The sequence below is a fragment of the Corvus hawaiiensis genome, chromosome 2, assembly GCF_020740725.1.
Source record: "Corvus hawaiiensis isolate bCorHaw1 chromosome 2, bCorHaw1.pri.cur, whole genome shotgun sequence".
Lineage (NCBI taxonomy): Eukaryota > Metazoa > Chordata > Aves > Passeriformes > Corvidae > Corvus > Corvus hawaiiensis.
Window position 1 is genome coordinate 112,453,316 of NC_063214.1, and position 24,927 is coordinate 112,478,242.

At 45.9% G+C, this 24,927-nt stretch overlaps 1 protein-coding gene across 17 annotated transcripts in view; it reads right to left on the minus strand.

Moving 5' to 3' along the window:
- Positions 1–16,120: 16,120 nt before the first annotated feature.
- DMD (dystrophin) overlaps positions 16,121–24,927 on the minus strand; it is a 1,090,817-nt gene continuing 1,082,010 nt past the window's right edge. For 13 of the 17 annotated variants that reach the window (XM_048288670.1, XM_048288700.1, XM_048288689.1 and 10 more), the window contains one exon: positions 16,121–18,596. In XM_048288670.1, coding sequence (XP_048144627.1) covers positions 18,499–18,596 — 98 coding nt within the window. In that variant the 3' untranslated portion in view covers positions 16,121–18,498. Of the gene's footprint in view, positions 18,597–24,890; positions 24,923–24,927 lie in introns of all 17 variants that reach the window. The other 4 variants (XM_048288642.1, XM_048288730.1, XM_048288761.1 and 1 more) reach the window with 1 other exon arrangement.

Genomic DNA, 24,927 nt, shown 5'->3' on the forward strand with positions numbered 1-24,927 from the left:
ATTTCTGCAATATTTTCCAGAATAATACAGAGAAGCAGCTGCAGGCAAAGGCACAGACAAATTACAACCCATTGGTAATAACTGTATTCAGGACAGGTCTGAAATATACTCAGATGATGTCCTGTGAGATAGTAAATGATAGCGTTATTGCATTAACCTATGGTTAGTTACTGCTCTGTCACAAACACACTGTACTGTCTTTGGCAATTGCTTTGCACAAAGATTCCAAGGACAGCAGAGATCTGCACAGCTTCAGACAGGTCTATATGGCTGGATATAGACGAACCTGTGCTCACTCCAGCCATGCTCAAAGTTGTTTGGGCAGAGAAAGAGAAATCCCAGGGCCATATATTCTCATTACTATGGCACTATAGCAGAGAGAATGTGCAACTGGACAGTGCAAGGGCAGGGATACCTGACTCTGTTCATTGCAGCCGTGTGCTTAAACACTCTAACAAATAGATCTTGCCAGAAGTGATCTCCCTGACCCCTGTGTGAGGGCATCAGTATATTTATATATATATGAGTGTATGCATGTATATACGTAATACATATATGTAAAGATATAAATTTTGACACACACACAAAAAAATTCTTCTTCAGGACAGACCTTCTAAAGTTTCAGTGTGGTTGTTTTTTCTTATGAGAAAACAAGCAGTGAGTAAATTTTCCCTTTCACACCTCAGAGCACTGAAGAAGTCCTATTTTGCAAATACATTTTTCCTTTTGGACTTTTGAGTGATGTTTGCCGTTTACTTTTTTCTCTCCTCCCCTGACTGTGTCTGACGCACAAACTCTTTGGCTGGTGGACACACAAGCAGAGTCTTGCCTCCCTGTCCCTGTCTGAGCAGCAGTTCCACCCTGGATGTGGTAAAGCACCAGACCTGGATCTCGCATTGAAGAAATCCCCAGAAGGTCATACTGAGAATTGGATTTTCAACCAGCTTAATGACACTTAATTGTCTACATCATATCTCCTTTCAAGCCATCATGGTGGCTCTGACATTGACTACTCCTGAACATGTTGCCTTCAGTTTGCTTTGTGTCCCTGCCTCCTCTCTTTCACAGGAGACATAGTCAGGATTGAAGATCCTGTGAGGAGAGATACACCCTATGTAGACAACAGCTGCTCACAGGCCTCGTGGACCTGAATGGCAAAAGAATCCTGGACTGGGAGAAGGAGATTCAAAGCAAGGTTTAGTTGTGTGTAAAAGACCAGGAGCAAGAGGCACGTGTCTGTCCATACCACATCACAATGGCAGTAGGAGCAGCTCTGGTTATTGGGGGACAGGGTGCAGAGGACACAGAGGGAGGCGGGAGCCCTGGGAAGTTTGTACCTCTGCCCTGCCTGGCCCCAAAGCCTTGGAGATAAAGGTGGCAGCAGCCAAAGGGAATCTGACCTTGGTTGTCTAAGGTATAAACCTCGCTGTCATCAATCAGAAACAGGGTGTAACATTCACAGAACTCTCCTCCTTTGGGAGCTTTGAAATAAATCAAAATTACTTTACATGGCCAAGCTTGCTGCAAGCTTACATATGCTTGAAGCATCTCTTTTTTAAATCAAAAGACCTCTGTCTTCTTTTATTTCTTTTTCTCCTGCCATGCAGCCCTCATCTTCTCTCACTCTCCTTTCTTCTTCATATCCATTTCTCCTTTCTTCTTTCTCCTGGCTCCCCTCCAAGTGTAAAAAGTCGGGAGGACGGCAGCATGAAGCTCTCAGTGAGGATGCCGCCCTTTATCCCGGCTCACTCTGTTGTTAACGGACAGTAGGTGGAGCACATCCACTGTTTTAAGTAGCGGTGGGTTTCATAATTCTTTTCCCTCTTCTCTTCCTCCTGTGAAACAATCTATCATTTCTACTGCAGTGAATCAGTAGCTGCAAGGTAGTGCAGCACTGTACAGAGCAGCCAGTCTTGGCTGGCCCTCAGCAAAGAGCATCGTGACTCACGTCGAGCCGCACGGGGCCAAATGCCGGCTGATCTAGACGGGAGATTAAAATCTGGGGGAAAAGCAGTCTCTTTACAGTTCTCTTTTTTTTCTCTCTCTTTTCCAGTTCTGGGCACGGCTCTTCTTTTTGTTTTGTTTTGTTTTGTTTTAATTTTTCTCCTTTAAGAAAGATCTGTTCTAAGAGTGAGTGCCAGGCTGGGGTCCATCCCCCTCCCCAGCTTTCCTGCCATTCTGTGCCAGATCTGCAGCTTCACAATGGTTTTGCACCACTGCAGCAGCTGAGGCTGCTGAAGGGTCCTGGAGTGGCTGAAGCAGCATCTGAGGGCTCAGCATGAAACTCCCCATAAGTACGTGGGACCTCCCTTCCACACCAGCACTGGGCTAATGGGAAATCTCTGGGCAGCCATTATTTCTGCCTGACCTTTCACCTTTTATCTCCTGTGTATTTTTCATGGATCTGGGGAAAAAATAAACAGTGGCAACAGGCATAGACTAGCATTTAGGCAAACAAGCCTAAAAGCCCTGTGTGCCTGAATTCTTCTCTGTTTTTCCAACTAGATCAGCTGCTGTAATGAGAGAGATTGCAAATCTTGCTACACTCACTTGCTCGAATCACCTTGGCTACATCACTCCTGTCACACCACAGGTTGCCTCACCACTTCAGGCTTCTGCATTTCCCTGTGAGCCCTGGGCCCTTCCTTCCTCTGTGCAACCTGCTGTGACACAGCTCTTGCAGAAAAGCAAACCCAGCCTTTCCAGCAGCCCAGCTGCAGAGGTTCATGTTGGAAGGGTCTCTCAGCCACCCTCCTGGCATTGTCACTGGCCTGCCAAACCAGCATCTCCTCCTCAGCAATATCCCACTCCCTCTGCGGAGCCGTGGGGAGCGGTGGGATTTAAACAGGTGTTCATCTTTCATTTTCAGAGTGGTTTCCTAGTAATGGTGAGAGGTGAGATGGTGACCTTTCCAATCTGGCTACCTTACATTTAGCATCTCCAGTGCACACCCTGTTGTGGTCGCTGTGCAAATGTCCACTGGTGGTTCAGAAAGGGAGTGAGGAGAGCACAAAGTAGAACAGGGAGCCCTGGGCTGAACTCACTGGACTGAACTAAACTTGCCATTCCTGCTGTGTTCAATGGAGACCAGCAGATTTACACAAGACACCATCTGCCTAATTGGTCTCCTCCTTTGAACAGACCAGTTTTGTCTCTGCCTCTCTTTGTATCACAGCCATTTCTTGGCCCCCAGCATTCCAGCAAGGGCAAGGACAGCTTCACCAGCTGCCCCTCCTCTTCATCTTGGCTGCACTTGCAGCACGTTCCCTCCTCTGGGGGCTCTCTGTAAGATGGTGTGTACCACCAGAGATGGGATTTAGGGGGCCTCCCTTAAGCAGTCATATAATAGTGGTGTAGACAAGGGGACAATTTTACCCTCAGTTACACTGGCAAACCCCAAGAGGCTTTTTGCTAAAAGCATCTCCTCTCCCTCCTCCCCAAGATCCCCTCAAGGTTTCTTGCTCTTTCCCTTCTCCTTGCAGTTGCTGTGGAGGGAGGAAGATGCTTCATCTCGTGCCTTACTCTGCCAGAGAATGCCTTATCAGTGCTGGTTTTGAGATGGAATATTGACGTGCTACTGCTGTTGCTCATGAGGCCAGAGGAGGGGAAGCAAAGGGTCTGCAGAGAGGGGCCAAGCCTTGCTGCTGGTAACCCACTGCTCTGCCAGGGCCCCTCTTCAGTGTCCTCTCTGTGCCAGCTGTGCCAGCTGTGCCCAGGAGAGGGGAAGCAGGGCTGCATCCTGTGCAAGGTGCTCCATGCCTGGCTGGCACCCCTGGGAGCAGCCTGCCCTCCTTGTCTCCTGGTGGGGCTGTTGGGGCTCATCCCACTCTTCACATGCAAGACATCTGGTTTTCCTCTGCCCTGCAGCACAGCAGTCAGAGGGGAAAAATAACAGGCACGCCTGAAGCTAATGGATTACGACCAGCGGTCATTGCTGTGTGTGTTTTCCAGGGCTCGTTTTATTCCCTGCTGTAGTTCCTCAAATTAACAGTGGTCTAGTTATTTACATTTGAAAATTGGATGATATGCTGGACTGCTATTTCTCTATTGACTCTGTGCCTCTAATACATTTGGAAATTGTCTGCCTGCTGCAGATAGGCACTGCCTGCTTGGAAACATTTGAAGTACCTCTATCAGCATCGCAGAGGGAGACACAGAAAATAGGAAAGGACATCTGATTGTCTGTGCTTACCTTCCCCCAGCGGTAATAGAGCAGCATTTGTGTTTGATACATCCCCCAGCTGTGCACCAACAGTGTGTGCTCTGCCTGCCTGAAGAACGCAAATGCTGGCTGGCATTTCTGCCCCTTCCTTTTTTGAGCTGCAGAGGCTGTAGTCAGCTCATCCAACCCTGTGGGTGTCCAGAGGGACCACTTGCTGGGAAATTTGGGTGGTGCAAGAGCTGCACCAGAGTCTGTGAGCTAGTGGGACCTTGCGCTGCCCTCAAAGCCCAACGCCAATGCCAGCCAGCAGCCGAGAGAGTCCCGCTTCCCACCGTCCCTTCCCTCTGTGCCAGTGGTGCCTCATCACCACCCACTGGGCCATGGTGGCAGGTCTCATCATGATGAGTTTCTGGGGTGGAAAGCAGAACAGGAGCTGCTTTCCCATGGGCTTGATGGCTGCAGGTGTTGGGGACAGAGTGGTGGAGAGCTGGCAGGGCCTGGTGGGTGGATTCCTGTTCTCCAGGTACGGTGTGTGCCAGCAGAGCCCCCGGCACCTTTACGGAGACAAAGAAACAGAAGATTTGCTGACAAAATAGATGGAGGGGGGATAAGGCACCCAGAGAGGGAAAGCAGGGTAAAAGCCTTCTGGAAAAGGCAGGCAGGCAGGAGGAGCGTGGAGCAAACTGCAGCAAGCAGCAATGACTGGGACTGCCAGGCTGTAGCTGAAGCGAAGACTGCAGCAGAAAGGTGTCTGCTCCTCTGTGAGCCACCACTTTTCAGGGAGTAGTGTGCCACAAGCTACCACAAGCTCACCTCTATGCACAGCTGAAATTGAATTAAGGTTTCATTTTCTCTCTCAGCCCTTCATCCTGGTTTTGCTGCCTTGCAGACAAGGCTCTTACTGCTGCTTTGAGCAGGATGGCTGAGAACGTGCATCTTCCCTCCACTGGAGTAAACCATCCTGTGGTCCTTTTGGTCCTCAGTTCCTTCACCCCCTACTGTCATGGCCACGGTGGCTTGTGTCTGCCCCTGTCCCTGCTGTCTCCAGGGAAGGCACCATTCCTTTGGCAGCACAGCTGCTAAGCCGTGCCCCTCAGGAGAGGCTGAGGAGGCTCCTGCCTTCCCTGTGGCACCCCAATGGCACCCTGTGGTGCTGGGAGAGGGGAAAGAATGTCTGGAGTGAGGACAGCCCCAGAGCTCCCAGGTCAGAGAGGGGGAGCTGGGGGGGTGAAGAAGAAGTAGTCCCTGGAGCAGGTGGGAATGGGCTGGGATGGGGTGAATGAGGGATAATTTGCAAACGAGTTGGCACAGTTGGGGCAGCTCTAGGAGACCATATGGGAACTACTAAAGAATAAAGAACAGAAACTTTCTGGAAATCTGAAAGTGTCAGGATTTTTGCACAGCTGGCTAATATTTGGGGCAAAGAGTTGCTTGCTACTTGCTTGTTTAAGAAAGAAAAGGCTTCTTTTTTTCTGCTTTCCCCACTGGGATGTTTGGTCCAGCACTCCAGCGTGGCAGCAGGAGCAATAAGCCTGGATTCCAGAGGACACTCTCATTACAAGCTGGTGTGAGGGTGCCACAGGCTGCAAGGTGTCAGGGGCTGCCCTCCCCATGGCTGGGCACCTTGCTGAGCTGAAATGGAACAAAAAGCCACACAAATAACCCAAATTGAGGACTTCCCAGCTGGAGCATCCTCGTGTCACTTCTCTGTGACAGTGTGTCGGTTTGGCCAAATTTAGAAATACATCCTCTGAGAGAAGGCAGGTCACCACCCCTCCCCCACCAGGTTCGGGAAAAAATAAATTTTCCTTGAAGGAAAGTGAAAGAGATAAAAACTATTTATTTAACAAACACACGGGAAAGGAAAATAATGCTAAATAATAAAATCTCACTGTGGAGAAAAAACCTGGGAAAGTGTTAGAGTGGTCTCCTCAGAGCTGGGGCTTGGCCCAGGGCCAGGCTCTCTGTGCCCAGTGGAAAGTCCTCCCGATGTGCTTTGATATTGAAGCAGTCCAGTAGAAAAGGGAGAAAATCTGAAATTCCAGGGAAGGGAAAAATGTTCAACTCTCAGTCTCTCTTTGGAGGAAAAAAAAACTGAACAACTGGCCAAAAACTGTCCTGGGAGCAGCATGCTGGGTGCCTCCTCCCTCCCCTACTGCAGCTGGAAAAAAAAACCTCTCTGTCTCTGTGTGACCTTGAACAAACTTCAAACTGCTTTGAAAAAGTTTTGCTCAGTTTTTTTCCTTCCCCCTCTCAAGCTCAGTTTAGAGGCATAGAAAGGCACAAGAATTAATTTCTGGGCATAGGGCAGCGATATGGGATACACATCATAAAGTCACCCCAGGACAGACAGACACCTTCCTCCCCTGCTGGAGGGCCCCATGTGTGGGTAGTGAAGGTGCTGCACAGCCCTGGACACCTGGTCCCAGTGCCACCCCTGGACATCCCCTCAGGTCAGCAAACTATGAGCAGCCCTCAGAGCTGCCCAAGGGCCCCTGGCAAATGTTGGCACATAATGAAACCCTTCACAGAAAATCAGAAGTAGTTTGCAAATGATTTTCCACTCAGTCAGGTGGCTGAAGGCATTACAAATCATGGCTGCTTCGACTGTGCCTTTTTTGAGCTGGAAGGCCATGGGTTAATAAAAGTTTGATTAGATATATATATTTCTATATAACCCCTGCTGCTTGCAGACACATCTGTGCCCCCAGCTGCTTTGCAGACTGCAGTGCAATCACCATAGGGTAGCAAAGGCACTGGGGCTGGCTGCAGAAGAGAGAAAGGTTTGTTGTTTACTTAGCTGTGACTGAAGAGAATATTCCCTGTGTGCAGGCAGGTTTGATTGTCATGTACGGCTGCATTTAGCCACATACAGTTGCATTTAGTGTGCTCAGTCAGGGACACACTTCAGGCTGGTGCAACATCCTACCTACACATCATATTACATATCAGCTGGGGGGGAGCAGAAATATTTTACAGCTATTTTGTTAGCTCCTACAGTTTTAGAGCTTCTCTCCTTCTCTCTCTCTCTTTCCCCTCCCTTTCACCCTTTCTCTCTTTCTTTCCTTTAGATTACAGGAGAAATGTCAAGCTCCAAGTAGTTTGCTCCTTGTTGCTATTTGCTGCCTTTACTGGAGTGCAGCACAAAGCCTGGGGTCTTGCCGCATGTAAGAACAACTGAAGTGAAACCCATGACACTGTCAAGTGCTTAAAATTAAAATGCTGGTTTGTGCTTACAGAAATGATGTGCACCAGAGCTTAGCAGAGGGCTGTGGAGTTCAGGGAAGGATGGGGAAATCGCCCATTAATGGATGACTGCCTTGGAAAACATCAGCTGCCTTGTGCTCCTGCATCAGCCTAGGAAAGCTCTGCGTGAGCCTTTCATAAATTAAACTATTTCTGCCTTAAAGAGGCCTCTGCTGCAAGTACACTGCTGAACAAGGTGCCCCACAGCCTGTGCCACCTCAAAAGTTTCTTCTGAAACACCTGGAGCCATGTGTAAACCAAAACACCTCAACCAATGAGTTGCGCTCTTGCCACTTTGCTGCCCCTGCACGTCCTCCTCATCCCCCACTTCCACCACCATGAAGAATGGATTTAGATTCCTCTGTGTAAATGCCTGGTCTGGCTCCAAGGATTCCCAAATTCTCATCCCTCTCAAGAAGTGGCCCCAGCCCTTCTGTGCCATCTGCCTGAGGTGCGTCTGGTAATTTGGAGGCGCCTCTGCAGGGGGCTTCCCGAAGTTAAATACGTGCTGGCACACAGGCACACCCCTCCAGCACCCACTGTGACACAATGGTATTCACCTTTCTTCTCTTTCCTATACTTACATTCACACTACGTGGGAGGACAGAGACTGCAGTGAGCAAATATCCTGGTGCTGAGGGAAAAGCCCAGCCTGGGAGAAATGTGAGGTGGCTTTGCTTCGAGGCTGCTGTCTCCCTTGTGCTTCTGCAAACTGTGATTTGATATAACCCTTTCCTCAAAGCCATCATGAGAGCTGTAACTGCATCAATATTTCTGATAGCATCATGCACGTGTTCATCCTAAGTAGGTTATCCTTCACGCTGCACAGCTTCCAACCTGCTTGCTGCAATTTATCAGTGGGGAAGGATATTTTGGGAATGATCTCGTGTCTCTTCTCCATGTCACAAGATGATGTGCTGTCCATAATGGATTCAACACACAGGTTTTCTCAGTGTCTTATGCAGTAATGACACAAAAAAATGCATGCAGCTCTTGTCCCTCTAGGTCTTATGGCTTTGTAAGTGACCATCCAGTTCACAGCACTGAGCACTTCCCTCGGTGTTTGTTACACCCAGACAGTCCATTGAAGTGCTCAGCAGAGCCACGTGGAGTCGCAAATGGGAGCTGCAGGACACCAGGACAGAGGTACAGACACCACTGCTCTGCTCTGCACAGGAGCCTGCATCTGCCTGTGGGCTCTGGGGCCATCCTTGGTGACCTGGCAGAGGCACAGCTTGATCATAGTGGCACTTCGTGCCTCACAAAAGAAATTTTATGGAGCTGAGCTGATTTGGTGTTGTGCAACACTTGTTGTGACAGTGCCAATAAAGCCAGTGAGAGGTCAGGGGTGTGGGTGATGCTGCTGCTGCCAGCTCAGGACCACTGTTCCCACGGCTGCAGAGTGAGGGCAGAGGAGGCAACAGGGATGGGGAAGGAAAAAGGGAACGGAGTAAGACCAGGAGCACTAATTTGGATAGCATTCCTTCTATAGGTGAGACTATTAGGTGCCCAGACTTTGGAAATGCCAAATTTAGGTGGCATCTTTACCTTAGGTTAAAACTCCTTCCCCAGAAGGAAGGGGAGAGGTTTCTGGATGCCAGAAGCCTCACACTGCACAGAGGCTAAAGGTCCCACCATCGTCCCACACAGACTATCCTTTAAAGTGTTGTAGGAAAGGGCAGAAGAGCCCTAGGCAGGTGCAAAGCCTTGGCTCTGGGATGTGGCATGGGGACAATGAGGGAAGTGAGGGTCTCTCCACTGAGCCTCCCCCAGTCCACAGGGTCTTTTGGGATGACTCACTTTTGTGCTCTTCTTGTCTTAAATAACTCTAATCATTGTGAAGATGGTGAGGAAGAAGAAGGTGGCTCTTGACCAGCCCTGACCCCACAAAAAGGCTGTTGTGGCTTATAGTTTCCCGAGGGGTGAAGCGTGTGCGTGGCCCCACTGTGGGAGTGGCAGCTGCAGCCAGGTCACAGTGGCAACTCCCAGGCAGAAGAGAAGCTGTAGGAAAGGGAACTAAAGGCAAGATGCCAACCAGCAATGCTCTCACCTGGCCTGGGCAGCCAGGAAGCTGTAGGCAATAAGTGTCATTGTTAATGAAAACCCTGCCTCAACAGGCATCTCAATGCTCTGTTCCTTCTGTGGGATGCCGGAAGGCTGTGCCACACTCAGCTGGCTCTTCTTGGCAGTTTAGTGCTTCGTGACTGAAGGCAAAAGGAAAAAGGTCAAATAATTTGTATAAACTGAGTCAGGAAAGTTATTCTGCAGGTGCTAGGCAAGGATCAAAGGTCTGGGATCATACACAGAGCCTAACTGGAGAAAAACTATGGGCACAGGAGTTGAGAAAATGTCACCTTTTCCATGGAAATGGAATCCTTCCGTTGGGGTTGGGGGGAATGGGTGGGAAGGCCACCCGAGCACAGCAGTCAACAGCCTGGAAAATACAATACCCAGTAGGGCATGCCATAATGAAACAGCTGCCTTAGCAATAACTGATGTGAGCTGCTTCATGGCTGTGATTTCTTTTCTCATACAAAAGCAAAAAAATGCCCTTTTATGGCAGGAGAAATCAGAGGTGCCTCTTGCAGCCTGCTGCTAAGGGAGTTTTCCTCTAAACTACAGAGCCATCACTATCATTTTTTCACAGGTAATTACTCACTGCAGTTAATTTGGAGCTATATTTGAAGTGAAATGGAGATATCCTGTGTTGCCCTTTCCCCCTCAGTCTGCCTTGGCATTATCATTCCCTGCTCTGGTGCCTGTAGCAACAGCCACTGCCATCCCCAGTACGCCGAGCACCTGAGATCTGCTGTTGCCTGACATTTATCCAGCTGGGCTTGTCACCATGGGCTTTGCCTCTCACCTCTCTAAGCCCCTCAGAGCTGAGGGGTGGGTGTAGGTAAGCAGCAAAATGTGTTTGGTGCCTGATTTTCTCAGTAACATACTTCAGGTTTGGCTGCCAGATTTGCAGTAAGCCGTTCTGAGAGGTGCAGGTATCCACAAGCACACTGAACAATGACTTTGTGTGTTTATCTCTTTAAAAATAAAAATAAAATAGGCCACTTGAGTGAATTGCCTTCACAGGACTTGAGCCTATGTAGTTTGCAGTCCTCTTTGGAAGCAGAGTCCTTTGGCAGTCATGGTTCACAGGGGGTTATGCAGCCTTATTGGTCGTGTGGGCAAATACAAACTCCAGAAGCAAGCAAGGTGACAACCCCTGTCCTTAAAAAAAAAAAACCAGAAAACCCCAAACTCCTCAAAGACACTAAACAAGGACCTAAACAATCAAAGGAGAACGAGCATACCTTCCTACAGAGATTGTAATCACCGGCATCAGTACATTAAAATAAAAATGAATCTCTCACTGAAAGTCTCCAGTGTTAGAGAGACTGAGAGTACGATAAGACAGAAAATCAAGCCCAAGCTTACAAGGGAAGAATGGGACCCCAGGCCTACATGTGCCTAAGTGTACAGAGAGCAAGCAGAGAGCCCAGCAGGAATGGGAGATGGGGGCCGGGGGGACAGAGCCTGCTCTGTAAGTAAAGCTATGTATTAGAAGTGGCACAAAGGAAAATGTTAATGAAGCACGAAAAAATGAGACTCAGTAGGGAAATTAGTGGAGGGGAATAAAAACCTCAGCAGGAGGAAAGGCAACACGGAGTATTAAGCAAATGAATTGCACTGGAAGGGATCCCTGGATCAGGTTTGTGGTGAGATGATGTTCACGGGATTTGTTAAGAACTTGAGGGGAGAGGGGGTAATGAGGCTGTGGCAAGCACAGCCCATCATGGCCACGTGATGGAGAGCTCTGGGTGGCTTCAGTCGTGGGGGATTTTGGCAGCAGCCTGTGCCAGAGTGGAGTGGGAATAGGGCATCCTTGTCACCAAGAGGTGGAGGCTGGTGGGAGGTGGGGTTGGTGCTGTGGGCCAAGGGGAGGCCTGGGGCACCATTCCATTCTGCTGCACGTGAGCACAGTGTGGGATGGGGGCGGAGGTGAGGATGGGTAAAGGGACAGGCAGCCGGGGTGGGAGAGGGAAGTGCCTGATGACAACTGTACAGCTGGGGCTGCCTTCAGTTGTCCAGCACTGCAGGGGACTGAGGGCAACCAGGCCAGGACATCAGAAGCAAAAAATGGGTGACTGCAAAGTAAAAGTCACCTTTATTTTTTTGGGAGGCATAGAGTATCCTAAGGACTAGAGAACTTTTTAAGGAATCCTTATATACTGAAAAAAGTGGGGGTAGAGACCCCCATGTACCGTGTTCATAGCATCTGATAAAAGCCTACAGAACTACAGCTTTTCAGTATGAAAACAGAGAACTCTGGGGCATCATGTGAGTACCTGCAGCTAAAAGACCTAGAGATCCAGATGGTCTTTTCCCTTCATGTACTGTTTTGACTTTTTCTTAATGTAGAAGAGGAAGCCAACAAGAACAGGTAGAAAAAACCACATGCATGGTAAGTCATTGAAAGACTTAGTGGCGTTTGTCTGCCTGCAAGGTCTTGCTGAAGAAAGGCTTTGAGCTTATCAGTAAGGTTAAAAAAAAAAAGAAAGGAGGGAAGAAAAGATGAGAGAGGCTAAGTTATAGGCTTGATGCCTTTATTATCTTCTGCCAAGGCTGGAAGGCCATGCCAGCTCTGCCAGGTGTTTCAGAGGAATAACAAAAGCAGACATTAGATTGAGCCAATGTGCTTACGGCCACTTCCTTAGGAATCAAAATTCCTGAAGGAATTTCAGCAACTGCTTCATAGAATACTGCTCTGCTGCTGCAAAACACAGGCTGTTGTAATTTAACGTAAAGCTGAATTAATGCACGTTGTCAAGCTTTATCTATTTTGACATAACTGATTCAGGTTAGGTTTCTTTTTAATTGAATGGTTCCCAGGCTCAGGAGAGCAAAGGGCTTGTGTGAGCACGTCTGGGGACGTGCATGTGTGCATGAATGTATACACACACACAAGGAAGGCTTGTGTTTCATGCCTCTGTCTGTCTGTGTGCATGCTGGTATGTGTTCGTGTATCCAGCATTCATTCTAGCATACCTAATATTTTCTAATTTCTAATCACATGTTTTTGGTTGGTAGAAAAAAACCCCAGTAGTTTCTTGTCTTATCATCTGCAGCTGGTTGCAGCCTTTGTCTAAACATTCACTGTGGGATGCAGCAGGGAATTGTATTGGCAGCTGCCATTAATCTTCTGTGCGAAAAGAAGCATCTCCTACATCAGTGTTAGAATAAACCCATTTGTCTGGTGAATGAGGCACAACTAAAAATTACCCTGATGCAGAAGCAAAAATCCTCTCATTATGATACTTTTGATAATGTACTAGCCCACCAGAGGCTATCAGGAAGGGCATCTTTAGTGCAAACTGAACAGCAAGGAGTTTGAACAGTTTTAATTGAACAGTTTTAGTCTTCTTTTGGGACGTGGTACCTGGTCTGAAACTGCTCTAACCTCACAGTGTGTTGCAACACCACCAGTGTATAAAAACACCCTTGTGTAAATCTCCCTGTATCCATGATACCTGACTTCTGTTCCTCCAAACACTTCGGGGTTTCACTCTGTCTCTTTTGTCCCCTGAATGACCATGCAAGGCCTGACCTGGTGTGGTCCAGGTGTGGTCCCTGACTGCTGTGCTCCCCAGCTCCCACGTTGCCTCACAGCTCAGCTGCTCGGCTGTTTGCTGGCTGCCTCTGAAGAGCCTGAAGAGAAGGAGCTTCTGCCTTGCTGAGGTGAGAGCACAGCTTTGGGGGTGAGCAGGGACATGGCTCTCTTTCTCTCCCTTGCACACAGCAGAGTGGTGGCAGTGAGCTGCAGCAGCTGGGAGATGTGGAGATGCTGGAGGCAGCTTCATGGCACACAGGCATGAAGAAGTGAGAAGACCACATGTGCCAGGACCAAGCCATCTTCTACAGCCTCATGGAGGTCTAAGTGATGGATTTACTAAATTTGTCCTTGAATTTATATAATAATGTGTTCTTAAAGACCCTCCTCTTCCTTATATTGTTGTTCATGGTCTGAAAGAGATTATATTTCCAGAACAGCGCTCCGTGTTGTTGGTTTGGGTCATCGAGTAGAGCATGTGTGAAGGAAACAAATATAGGAGTGCTGAGTGAATTAACCTAATTTATTGGTTTCCTGTTATAGAAATATATGTATATAATGCTCTCTCTCTTTTGTTTTTTTAACACTTGCTGCAAATTTGGACATACCAATAGGTTTGGATGCTGTTATTCCTGGAGAAGATTTTTTTGAGAAAAAACCTCTTCCATTCAGCAAGAAAAACAGTAAAATCCTGTTCTGTTGCTTTTTCTTTCCCTGTATCTGTGCATGTGTGCATAGAGGGGCATAAGAAAGAGTGAGAGAGAAGGTCTTAGAAGCACTGGGTTGCTTATGTGAGCAAATAAGGAGAACTTGTTTGGACTCAGCTTTTTAAAAGCATGTGCCAGCTATTAAATAAATGGCATATCCATTGTAATGCTCAGATAATAACAACAAAAAGAAGCTTTTACATCTTGTAAACAATTGCCAAGCGGACTAATATGAGCCTTGGGTTGGCAAGCAGCAGGGGTTTAGGCAATAGGCTGAAAAGCACCTTGTATTTGTGAAGTCCCACAGTTCACTTCTATAGCTCCAAGATTTCCTTAACTCTCATCAATCCTTTAACCACAGGCGATTTTATACCAAGTTTTTGGCACTGTGAGCTACTACTTATTTGCTAGTCATATTCCTCAGCTGGTGAGCAGCATTATCAGCTCATGGGGTTCATGTATGGAAATGTTACACCTTAGTTGGTCTCAGCAGGCCCATTTTTCTTGCACAGATTTATGGCACTTTCTAGCAAGTTGATATGCTTGCTCAGAGCCGAAACAAATTCCTGGTGAGCCTGAGTCAAGAAGAGGAAGATTTATTGTTTTTCAGCCTGACTGCACACATGTGCCCAGAGGCAGCCAAAATGGGTCACAGCCAGAGCAGTGCCCACGGTGTTGGGCTGGGGCTGGGCCCCAGGTGGGTCCTGCTGCTCCTGCACCTTTGCAGGGGGGGAGAGAGATCCTTTCTGCAGGGTGTCAACACTTCAGCCCCACCCTGCACAAAGCTGGTAGCTGTCCTTCACCACAGGGCACTCTGTGCAGAGGTATGGAACACCACAGTAGGAATATCCCTGGGAAAGCAGTGCAGGCAGCTATCGCTGGTTGCACGTGGGTGGGTTTGGAAGCACTGGTGCTTCATGCAGCACTCCAGGCACTTGCCCAGCCCAGTGAGGCCGGGGATGCTCTGCTGCAGGCACCACCATGGAGCGAACCACACAAACTGGCAGCTGCAGATCTTTTCTGCATCCTGCACACCGTTGCTTTCCCGCTTTTCCCCATCCTAGCTGAAAAGACATGGGTGCTTTTTCCTGCCAGCTTAGCTGCCCCCCTCTCTGGTTTCTCCTGCCCCATCACTGCCCACACAGCCCCATGGGGCTCCAGGGGTGTGCTGGGCTCCCGAAGTGCAGCAGCCAGCCCAGGGCTGGGCTGGGCAGCACTCACTGGCTGAGAGGAGGCGATCAGGGGCCGTGCAGCAGATGACCAACATGTACTGCCCTGAACTGTGAAGGTCTGACACTGTGCTGGGCAGAGGGGAGCAGAGGAGACATGTGGCCTCATTGAGAAGGGAACCTCCAACCCCCCCAGTGTTGCTGACCTGGCTAGAAGGGCCTCAGGGTTTATATCTAATCTATCTATCTATCTATCTATCTAGCCATAGATCTATTGAAAAGGCAGAGCAAAGACTGTGAAATCCAGGAGTAAATGGCTGCACGTTAACAAGGCAGACAAACTCAAAGAGAACTCATTTTCCCTTCTGCCCAGAGAGCAAAGGAAACACACTGACCAGTCCTTAAAATAAGGAGGATATTTTGCTGAACATACATATGGAAAACATTCCTAAGAGCCACTCAGGAACACCAGGTTTTATTGATGGGATGCTGGGAGTCGTAAATCATGGGGTCACAGGTGTGGGGCAAAGGAGTGGAGCTATCCTCCCTCTTGCTTAATTGAATTCAAATAGTCATCACTGGGGGCTGCTGTGCATTGTGAATTGTATGGTCTTCAGGGAAGACTTCAATACAGCAAGGCACGCACTGATTCACTTACGTAGGAGTGAATCCAGAGTAACTTGAGTCTGGGAGAGTAGATGTGGGATGTGTATTTATTTCCTCAAGTGAATGAAATGAGGAAATTCCCACCTTCTCCTTCACTGTATTACTGATATCATAGGCAAACATATGCTGTTTTTGCCTTTGAATTTTATTATCTTTCATCACATTACTTCTACCACCAAAAGGTGGCTCAAAGACAGCATCGTGACACAGCTGAAGGGAGTCTGGGTATCAAAGCCTACACATTTCCGAGATAAGGATGATGTGTGATCAGCCTCTCTGATGGAAACATCCACTTCCCAAAGCCCCAGACAGGGCTTTCCTAACATTATGCCTGGTGGCACGGACTAAACCAACCTGCTCTGAAGGTCCTGTTGGGTGTGGGGCAGGGAAACCCCCAAAAGCTTGGGGAGCACAGGAAGTTTACAACTTCAGCAGGGGAGAAAAACCTTTGGGAGAGCTGAGGCACTGAGGTGCTGCCAACAGGGGGGTTTGGCCAGGGGCAGTATGGCAAGGATTGCAGGGGAGATGTGCTGGGTGAGTGCTGAAGCTCCACAAAAACTCCTGCACCTTTTATAACATAATTGCGTGCTTTATTGATATACACAGTAAAGCAGTATATAATACAGTAGTAAGGCATATATTTGGTGAAATTTGGTATGTTGTGAAAAAATGCAGTAAAACAGAAGTTTATAAAAATAATTAGTAAATGTTACAGTGTTGGTGTTAAAACACAATATATTATGATATCCAAGTAATAAACCAGTACTGAGTAACGATGAAGTAACATGCCATATGGTATTTATGTATTCAACTACACTGATTATGTTTTACAGTTTAATACTTTGTCATTATAAGGAATATGAAATAATTCCCAAATTATGCTTAAAAAAGCAGCAATAAAGCTTTCAACTTTTTAAATACTTTTTGACAGACTCACTCCAAAACTAAGATCTAGAAAGTAAAACAAACAAAACCCTGATGAAAACAATCGTGCAATCTGTTTTTCCTCCATAATTTTTCTGAAGAGAAGGTTTAACGTATAAGGGGGGGGAAAAGAAGAAACCCAACTCTCTCTCAAAACACAAGTTAAACCTTCTGATAAAAAAGGCCATGAGAAATAGTGAGGGTTCCTATTGTAATCAATTGTTAAAAAAGCTCTTTATTAGGAAAGCAGAGGTTTGGGGGGGATTGTACTTATTTTTGTAAATGATTACCGTTGTTGTTATTACTTAAACAATGAGACCTGGTCACACAGTGGACACGTGGTGATGATGTAACATTGTCGTATGTAATTGTCAGGAACACCACAAAACCAAAGTGAGGTAGAAATAGCATGACTAGCCATGTTCAATGTTAACTAGCATTCAAAATAAAATCTTTCCCAAGTTTAGTTACACTTCATACAAGAAGAGGTAACAGATTTTTTACTCTTGCAATATAAAGTCAGATGGTTGTGTTTCTATGTATTTTAAGGTAAAATTAAAAGCTGGTTAAGAAAATGAAGTGGTAAAGCTTTTGCTGACAGCACCTCATACCCAAACCTCTCTCACAAGCTGCAGTCAAACCGGCTTATCTCTTTCTCTATCAGCTCCTCTCTTTCTCACGTTATTGTTAATTGTTGGGGGGTTACTGGTACAGAGAAACTGGGGAGGAGAAAGGACCAGGGCCTTTGTTTTGGTGATAAATATTCATGGAGCAGTGTGACTACCTTCACCTGATCACCATTTGAGGCAAGAACAGCAGTAACTTGTCCACAGCCTTTCCCAAAGGTGGCCCACAGCACCACAGCTCCTTGGGACCGGCTGCTGCAGCAGGATGAGACACCTCCAGTGGAAAGCTCTGGGTTCCTCTTCCAGAGGGTCGAGGAGCTCCAAGCTCATTACCAGCACTGGCAGCTGGACAGGGCTCTGTGGGTTAACCTACTTGTGCTTCGGGTCAGAAGCTGACCGCACAGAGAGCCAGGGGGAACATCTCCCTCTCTCCTCTCCTCTGCAGCAGAGGTGACAGGTGGTGGCAGCAGGGGGAGAGCCGTCCCCAGTCCTGCTGAGCCACTGAGCCCCAGGGTTCAAACCAGTAAGGCAATGTCTTTGTTCCTTTAGTTATAGTATCCAGGAATTTAGTCAGCAGAGGAAACACTGGCACACAGGATGGTCATTAAATTCTTTCCTTCTTTCATCCGAGTTTTTTCTTTTAATTTTTTTTTTTTTGCAGGCTCTGTCGTGTAATGTGCTCTTTCATTTAATTATTGCAAACTAGCTGTGTAGTTGCTAATTGCTGTCCAAAACCAGGACAGTAAGTCATGTAATTCTTAATTTTATTGGAAAGATAAAATGTAACTACCTTCACTGGAAGTTCAGGTTTTTTGGTTATTTGTTCTAAGCCAGCCCTAATCAGACAAAACCAATGAGAAATGTAAGGTGGCCATTCTGGTGTCACTGCAGGAAATACTTTTTTTTTTTTCTTTTTGATAAGCAAGGAAAAGAACACAGGACATGACTCTCTCTGATGCAGTTACAGAGCTGAAATGAAACTAAACAAATGCACTGCCTCAGTATATTTTTTTGTGGTTTTTTTTACGGGGGTTTCTATAAACAATTATTTTTATAAAGCACACTTTAGTTTACAATCTTTCATTATAACTGTTATAAATTTTTTTTAAACAACCCGAAATGCGTTCCATATAAAGAAATGGCAAGTTATTTAGCTATCAAGATTTTACATGTAGTTTTCTTAGAATTTTTGTACAATTGCATAGACGTGTAAAACCTGCCATTGTTAACAAAACAGTAACAGACTTAGGAAACTACTGAAATCTACAGTATAGTACCACTACCCTTCACAAAAATATAGATTTGTTTTCTTGTAAACTCTTACAGTCTAATCCTCTTTGTAGTATGAATATTATAAAAACCATGCGGAACGCCTGAAGTTGTAAAACACATCTTGCTATTCTAACACCTTGTCGTCGGTCATCACGGTCACTAAGGTTTCCATCGCTCTTCCCAGGTCGTCTGCCATGTGGAAAAGGCTCCCTACATTGTGGCCTGAAAAAGAAAGTCAAAGGAAATTAAATGAAGAGGACATGGCAGCACGTTGGAAGGAAAACTCTACAGATCCATCACTCTCCAAGTGCCGCTCGCCGCCATCCCCAGAGGAGGCTTCCAGAACTCTCCTGGATGAATCCAACAGGTTGTCACTAGGAAAAGTTGCCAAGGGTGCAGAACACTTTAACAGCAATGCTGGCTTGAATGGCTATGGCAAACCATGCTGGCAATAAGCCATCACCCCCCATGGTGATGAAGCTTCATCACTGTCAACATTCACCAAAAGCAACAATTAAGTCCATTGACATCACAGAAAAGTTTCTGACTGATGCTGCAAGTGTTTGAGCATTCAATGTTCTATCAAGGGGAAAAAGAGAAACCATCAGATCAGCAGTAATTGAATAAATCATTAAAGCCAAGAGGACCCAGCAGGATACCTGCAAAGATAGATATAGTGATGGCCAAACTAAGCAGCTCAGTTCATTCAATCATTCTTAAAACATCCTTTCCTTTTCGGACAACAGCCCAGCAGAAACAAAGATGCCACAATTATCAGCTAACTACTATGCAGTGGTTCACTTGTGCATTCCCCCTCACCCATAACCACTCTGAAATCCTAAGATGGTATAACCACAGCCTCCTTGACAGAAGTGATGAATAAACAAACCATAAAATTCTGGAGATGAAACCTGCAACTTCTCACACTCATGTCACCAGTGCAGCAAATGGTGATGGGTGGTAAGAAATGGCTTCATTACAATTACAGACCAAACAGACTCAAGGATGGGGAGAATGAATTACCAAAAATTGCCATTTTAGCCCCTGGCATGCCTTGTCTGGGTCTCCCACTGCTGTTCAGGAAAGTGTCTCTCTCTTGCAAGTGCTGTGTGAGATTTTTAGACCTCTCTGACTGTCTCAAATACCCTCTGGCACCTCAATGATAGAGACATCATGGTTTAAACAGCTGAACCTTATTTGGAGTCTCCCTCCTGAAAAAATATGACTGAAGAGGGCACATGACTAAGATCTAGGCACCCTGCAAAATAAGTGTCCAAACCAAGGACTGAGTGTTCAAGATTTCTTGCAAGGACAAGGAGGAATGAGCAGACAGAAGGTCTTAAAACAAGCAGAATGAAATGATACTCCACACAGCACATAATTGTATTACTGAACTCATTGCCACAGGCTGATGTCGAGGCCAAACACATAAATGAGTTAAAAGAGGAGTTAGAAAACAATCATTAAAGAAAGATTTATTTAGATGCAAAGAAGTGCATGTGACCTCCAATTCAAGAAGACTCCATGCTGCAAAGTGCCAGCAACTCAACACTTATAAGAGGTGAAGTATTACTCAAAAAGTTGTATGTCACCCTGGCCTGAGGGGGTTTGAGTTACTCTCTGGGAGCAGTTGTGATAGAATATTTGTCTGGAAAAACACAGGGAAGTGCAATGCCATCTGCTCTGAACTCTGGTTCTCAGAAATGCTTTGCATTAGTCTGAATGCTGAGTCCTCACCATGCATGGTCCTTGAGGAAGGAGCACCCAAGCAGAGGAAGGACATGACCAGGGCATCCAGGATATGCCTTTCATGTATTGTGCTGGAGCTTGACTCTTACCACTGCACACCTACATGGTGGCTTCGCCTCCTGACACAAGTGCAACAGGAATGAACCTCCCCTGTGGGGAAAATCAGACTCACCAACCTCTTCCCAATGCTCACGTATTGTGGTAGTTATGCACTGCTGACATTTCTACAGTAAATAAAAGCCTGGAGTGACCTTAGTTCAGCAGGTTTTATGGAATAGAAAAAAATTTCCTTAGAACTATTCAGAGAACCTTAGAACAGTTTGGGTTGGAAGGGATCTTAAGAACCTTCTAGTTCTAACCTCCCTGCCCTGCACACAGATGCCACTCACAAGACCAGGTTGCTCAGGACCCCATCCAATCTGGCCTTGAACACTTCCAGGGGTGGGGCATCCACAGCTTCTCTGGGCCAGTGCCTCACCATCCTCTGAGTGAAGAATTATCTCCTAGCATCTGATCTAAACCTGCTCTTTTTCAGTTTAAAACCACTGCCCCTTGTCCTGTCGCTATCTGCCCCAATAAAAGTCCCTCTCCCTCCTTTTTACAAGCTCCCTTAAGGTACTGGAAGGTCTCCCTGAAGCCTTCTCTTCTCTAGGCTGAATGACCTCAGGATTTTTTTCTTCTGGAATACTACCACCTTCTACATTCAGATGCTAGTTTTTTAAAGTTGCTAGATTTTTTTTTTTTTTTTAATTTAGCATTCATTACACAAAACTAGGCTGGATCTAAACAAGAACTGTTCAGGAAGCTGCCCATTCAACAGTGAGCTGTGCTGTGACACAGCTTTCCAGATATAAATACAAAGAAATACTTGGTTCTGGTATCTGGTATCTCGTGACAGTTTGCTAACTGCACTAATGTTCAAAGAAACAGATGCATCAATCAGCAATTTCATCTATAAGTCATAAATGTATAGCCATCCTATTCATCTGAAGCAAAACCTTGTAATTTGCTCATCAGTATGACAAGTAACTGCGTATGAAAGATTCCTGCCAAGTTTTGGTCAAAACATAGTTTATTTTAAAGTAAATGTATCCTACCACATTTATTTTAGCTGTAAGGGATAATCTCTGTCACTGGCATCATGCAGACTGAGATCGATCCCGCAACTTACACCATCTCAAGTGAAAATCTGACACATGAAATCAAGAACATACAGGAGATGCTTGTCCAAGCAGAAGCACTGGGCTGCTCTACTTACCTGAAACTCTGACATGGCTTTATGGGAATCAACCCCTCTGGTATAACCAGAGTGATGCTGTGACTCGGTAGCCAGCTGTGAGAGGCTGCCCATGGGGTCATGGTCTCTCATCCAGATTTGTTGCAATCTGTTGTTTCTAGAAAACTCCAGGGCTCTTCAGGATTTCAACACCACTCATTCCCAGGAAGACTAATCACCCTTTCGAAGGCTTAGAACAACCCAGACTGCTAAACTGCATCCTCAGAAAATAATACTATTTGTTCTGTCAAAAAAGGGCTAGGTCTAGAAAGAATAACTTCAACCAAAAATACAAACAAAAAAACCTTTCAGACATATGCCACAGGGATAAACTGTTAAATTGTTCAGGCAATTAGAAGTCCTTAAGGATCCACAAATCCCTAGGTACTTTTTAATACCTAAAAATTACAGAAATGTCCAATAGTAATTTTTTTCCTTTCTCTGTTAGTTGGTACTGTATATTTGAAATAACCATGCTTTAAATCCGATCTCCCTCCTCAAAAGCTGCACAGATGCATGCTGCAGTGATCAAGGAGATACAGCTCTCTCTCCCCCACAGCATCCACACTCCCTCTCCACCACAGGTCTTAATTTTCTCTGCATAAAAATTGAACAATCATGTCTTCTCCGGAGCCATCTGAGTTTAGAGCTCAGAGCATGACCATAAAGCACTGCTGACTGCAGTTTATGTTGACAGCTGGGCTGTAAATGCAGCAGCAGGGGATGCTCCCAGGTCTCTGGGACAGCCTTGGGATGGCAGGACGGGCCAGAGGAGCAGGTGGTGGCTGTGCTCCAGCCACACAACTGGCAGACCCTCAGCTGGGTGTCACTGCACTTCCAGCAGGATTTTTTGCCTCTCTTGGACATGGAAGTAACAGCCAGGTCAACTGAGAGTGCAAAAAGCTGTGAACAAAAGACATGATGATTTTCTGGTACTGTGTGTGCAATGAGTGCACCCTCTTCTGAAATGTCTGCACCTAAATTAGTGCTCGAGCTCACTGCTTCCGTAGGGCTCTGCTGCTTCCACTGAATGCTGCTCACTTGCCCTCTCACATACTGAAACTTAGGACATTGACATTTTTAATTAAGAAGCAAATGAGAGAAATACTGTCCTAAAAGCTGAGAAAAATACAAATCAGAACTTTCCATTATTATTCATACTTCTAAAGTAATGCTATCAAAGAAGGCATTAATTCCATTCTTTTTTTTTTTAACATTAAAGCTGAAAAAGTCTTCTCCGTGCTTGAGGCACTGAAAGGTTGAAAAATGCTGCTGCGTAAGAAAAAAAAACTAGTAGACACTTTGAAATGCAGCAATGAAGCTCAAAATGGACATGGACAGTATTAACTTCAACTCATAAAATCCACAGCTGCCATTTGCTTGGAAAGCAGAAGACACCTATTTCTGCAATCCCTAACTACATCACTCCTGGTCACATAGAGAACGATGTGTTTCACATCTGCTGAATTTGCATTAGGGACTAATGGAATTAAGGCCCATGGGTGTGGGCACAGTAACAGAATACCGATCTTATACTGGAGTTTGTCAGAGAAATAAATGGGGAGCATTCAGACTTGAAAGAGTGGATGGAAAGTAAATTGAGAAATCCCAACACAATGCATGGCCTTTTCCAGCAGAAGAGATTTCTAACCCTTTCCTGACAAAAGAAAAATCCTTCCTGTTTGTTACTTGGACTTTAATACCCTTATTCATATTGAGTAATGCCACAAAATCCATGGGATTACACACAATGACAATAGCAAATGTGACTAATGGAATCGAAACCTGGCCAGGTGGGTTTTAAACCACAGGATCTGCCATTGCACATATGGACTCACACCTAAAGCAAAAGCTCTTCTATACCTTAGCTCATATCCTTCATAAGCAGGTGGACAATTGCATTTTATATTCAGCTCTGCAAGTTACCAAGGCCCCTCCAGAACCATCAGTGAGCACTAACTCAGCTGGAGAGTGGTTCACTGAAGTCAATTTTTTAGGGTTAAACTGCTGGAATCAGATCAGGTAGAACACACCAAATCTAATTTCCTTTTTTGTTAATTACTTGTATCAAGTATGCCCTCTGCAGAAAATTTTTTTTGAGTAATATGTATAAATATGAATGAGGATAGTGGAAATCAATGACCTGTTTTGCTGAATGGGAGAACAGTTCTCAGGGTGTATGAGATGAGAACAAGCAGGGCTGAATGTGAAGTATTTTCCATAAAATTTCTGGATTGGTACAGTCTGCTGATGCTATCCCAAGCACTCTTTTTTGATCCATATGAGAGGATCAGCCATTTGAGAACAAACTTAATCTGAACCAAAGATCTTATACCTTGAAGCAGCTGAACCTGCCCCAGCACCTACAGCCAAAGCAGAGAACCTTTGTATTTCAAGGCACCAGATCAGGACAAATCCTGGCTTTTCCAGGGTAGCCTGCCAGTGACTGGGGGATCACAGCAGCTTTGCTAAGAACCCCTGTGCCCTGTGTTTCCATGAGCCCCCTCCCTTGGCACCAGTAGAAGCTTGCAAACCAGGTTATCCTTCAATTCCTGCCTCATCCACACTGACTGCCTTCTGTGTGGAAAAGGTCATTTCACAGCTACTGCAACTGCACTCAGGCAGTCTCTGAATATTTTATCTTTAATAATAATTTTCACTAGAAATTCATCTTTCAAACACTGTATATGGCTGGTGAGTGAAGAGCAGCTTCACAGAGGAAAAATCAAGGCTCTCTGGAAATGCTTTCAAAGGAGCTGTGACAACAGTGCAGAACGCTTTCCTCCATTAATGAGCAGTGACACACAAATTCCAAAACCTATTTTGCATCAAACCAACCATGTCCGAAGTGCACAGTGAAAACCATGGCCCATTTGCATTGCTGAAGACAACACTGTGGAGCTGGTGAATGTTAGTAGCACTCTTCATTCTGCAATAGTATATCAGGAAATTAAAACACCTGAATCTCTTATACCTCTCAACTCTCACTGTTCTAAAAATATATATATATAAACTGTTTAATCACTGGAGAAGATGGTTGGTATATTGGCACATGGGTGTAAATACAGCTGTGAGTTTGTAAGCAGAACAGCAAGAGACCCCAGTCTCCCTGTTGTGCTTACACACAAGAGCAACAGAACATATTATAGTCAATGACTGCAGCATATTTACTGACAACATTTATCAATCAGAGGCTTAATTTCAATGTATTATTTTCTCCTCCCCATTCCTGATTTTCCACCTCTGGGAGTATGTAAGAAAATGCAGATCCCTGATCTGACATTGTCTCCACTGAAAGTTGAGAGGTACACCACTGTTACAGCACACATGGGGAATGCACTCAGCGAAACCAAACAAAACCCAAAGCAAAACAAAACCACCCCACCCCTCACCAAACCCAAGCAACCCCGTGCTGTGTCACACGCATGCTGGGCACAGAAAGCAAGCTGTGACAAACAGAAGCCATGGCAGTGAGCCTGCGTCTCACTAACCTCTCTCACTGGCTTTCCAGGGGCATTTCTTCCTTTA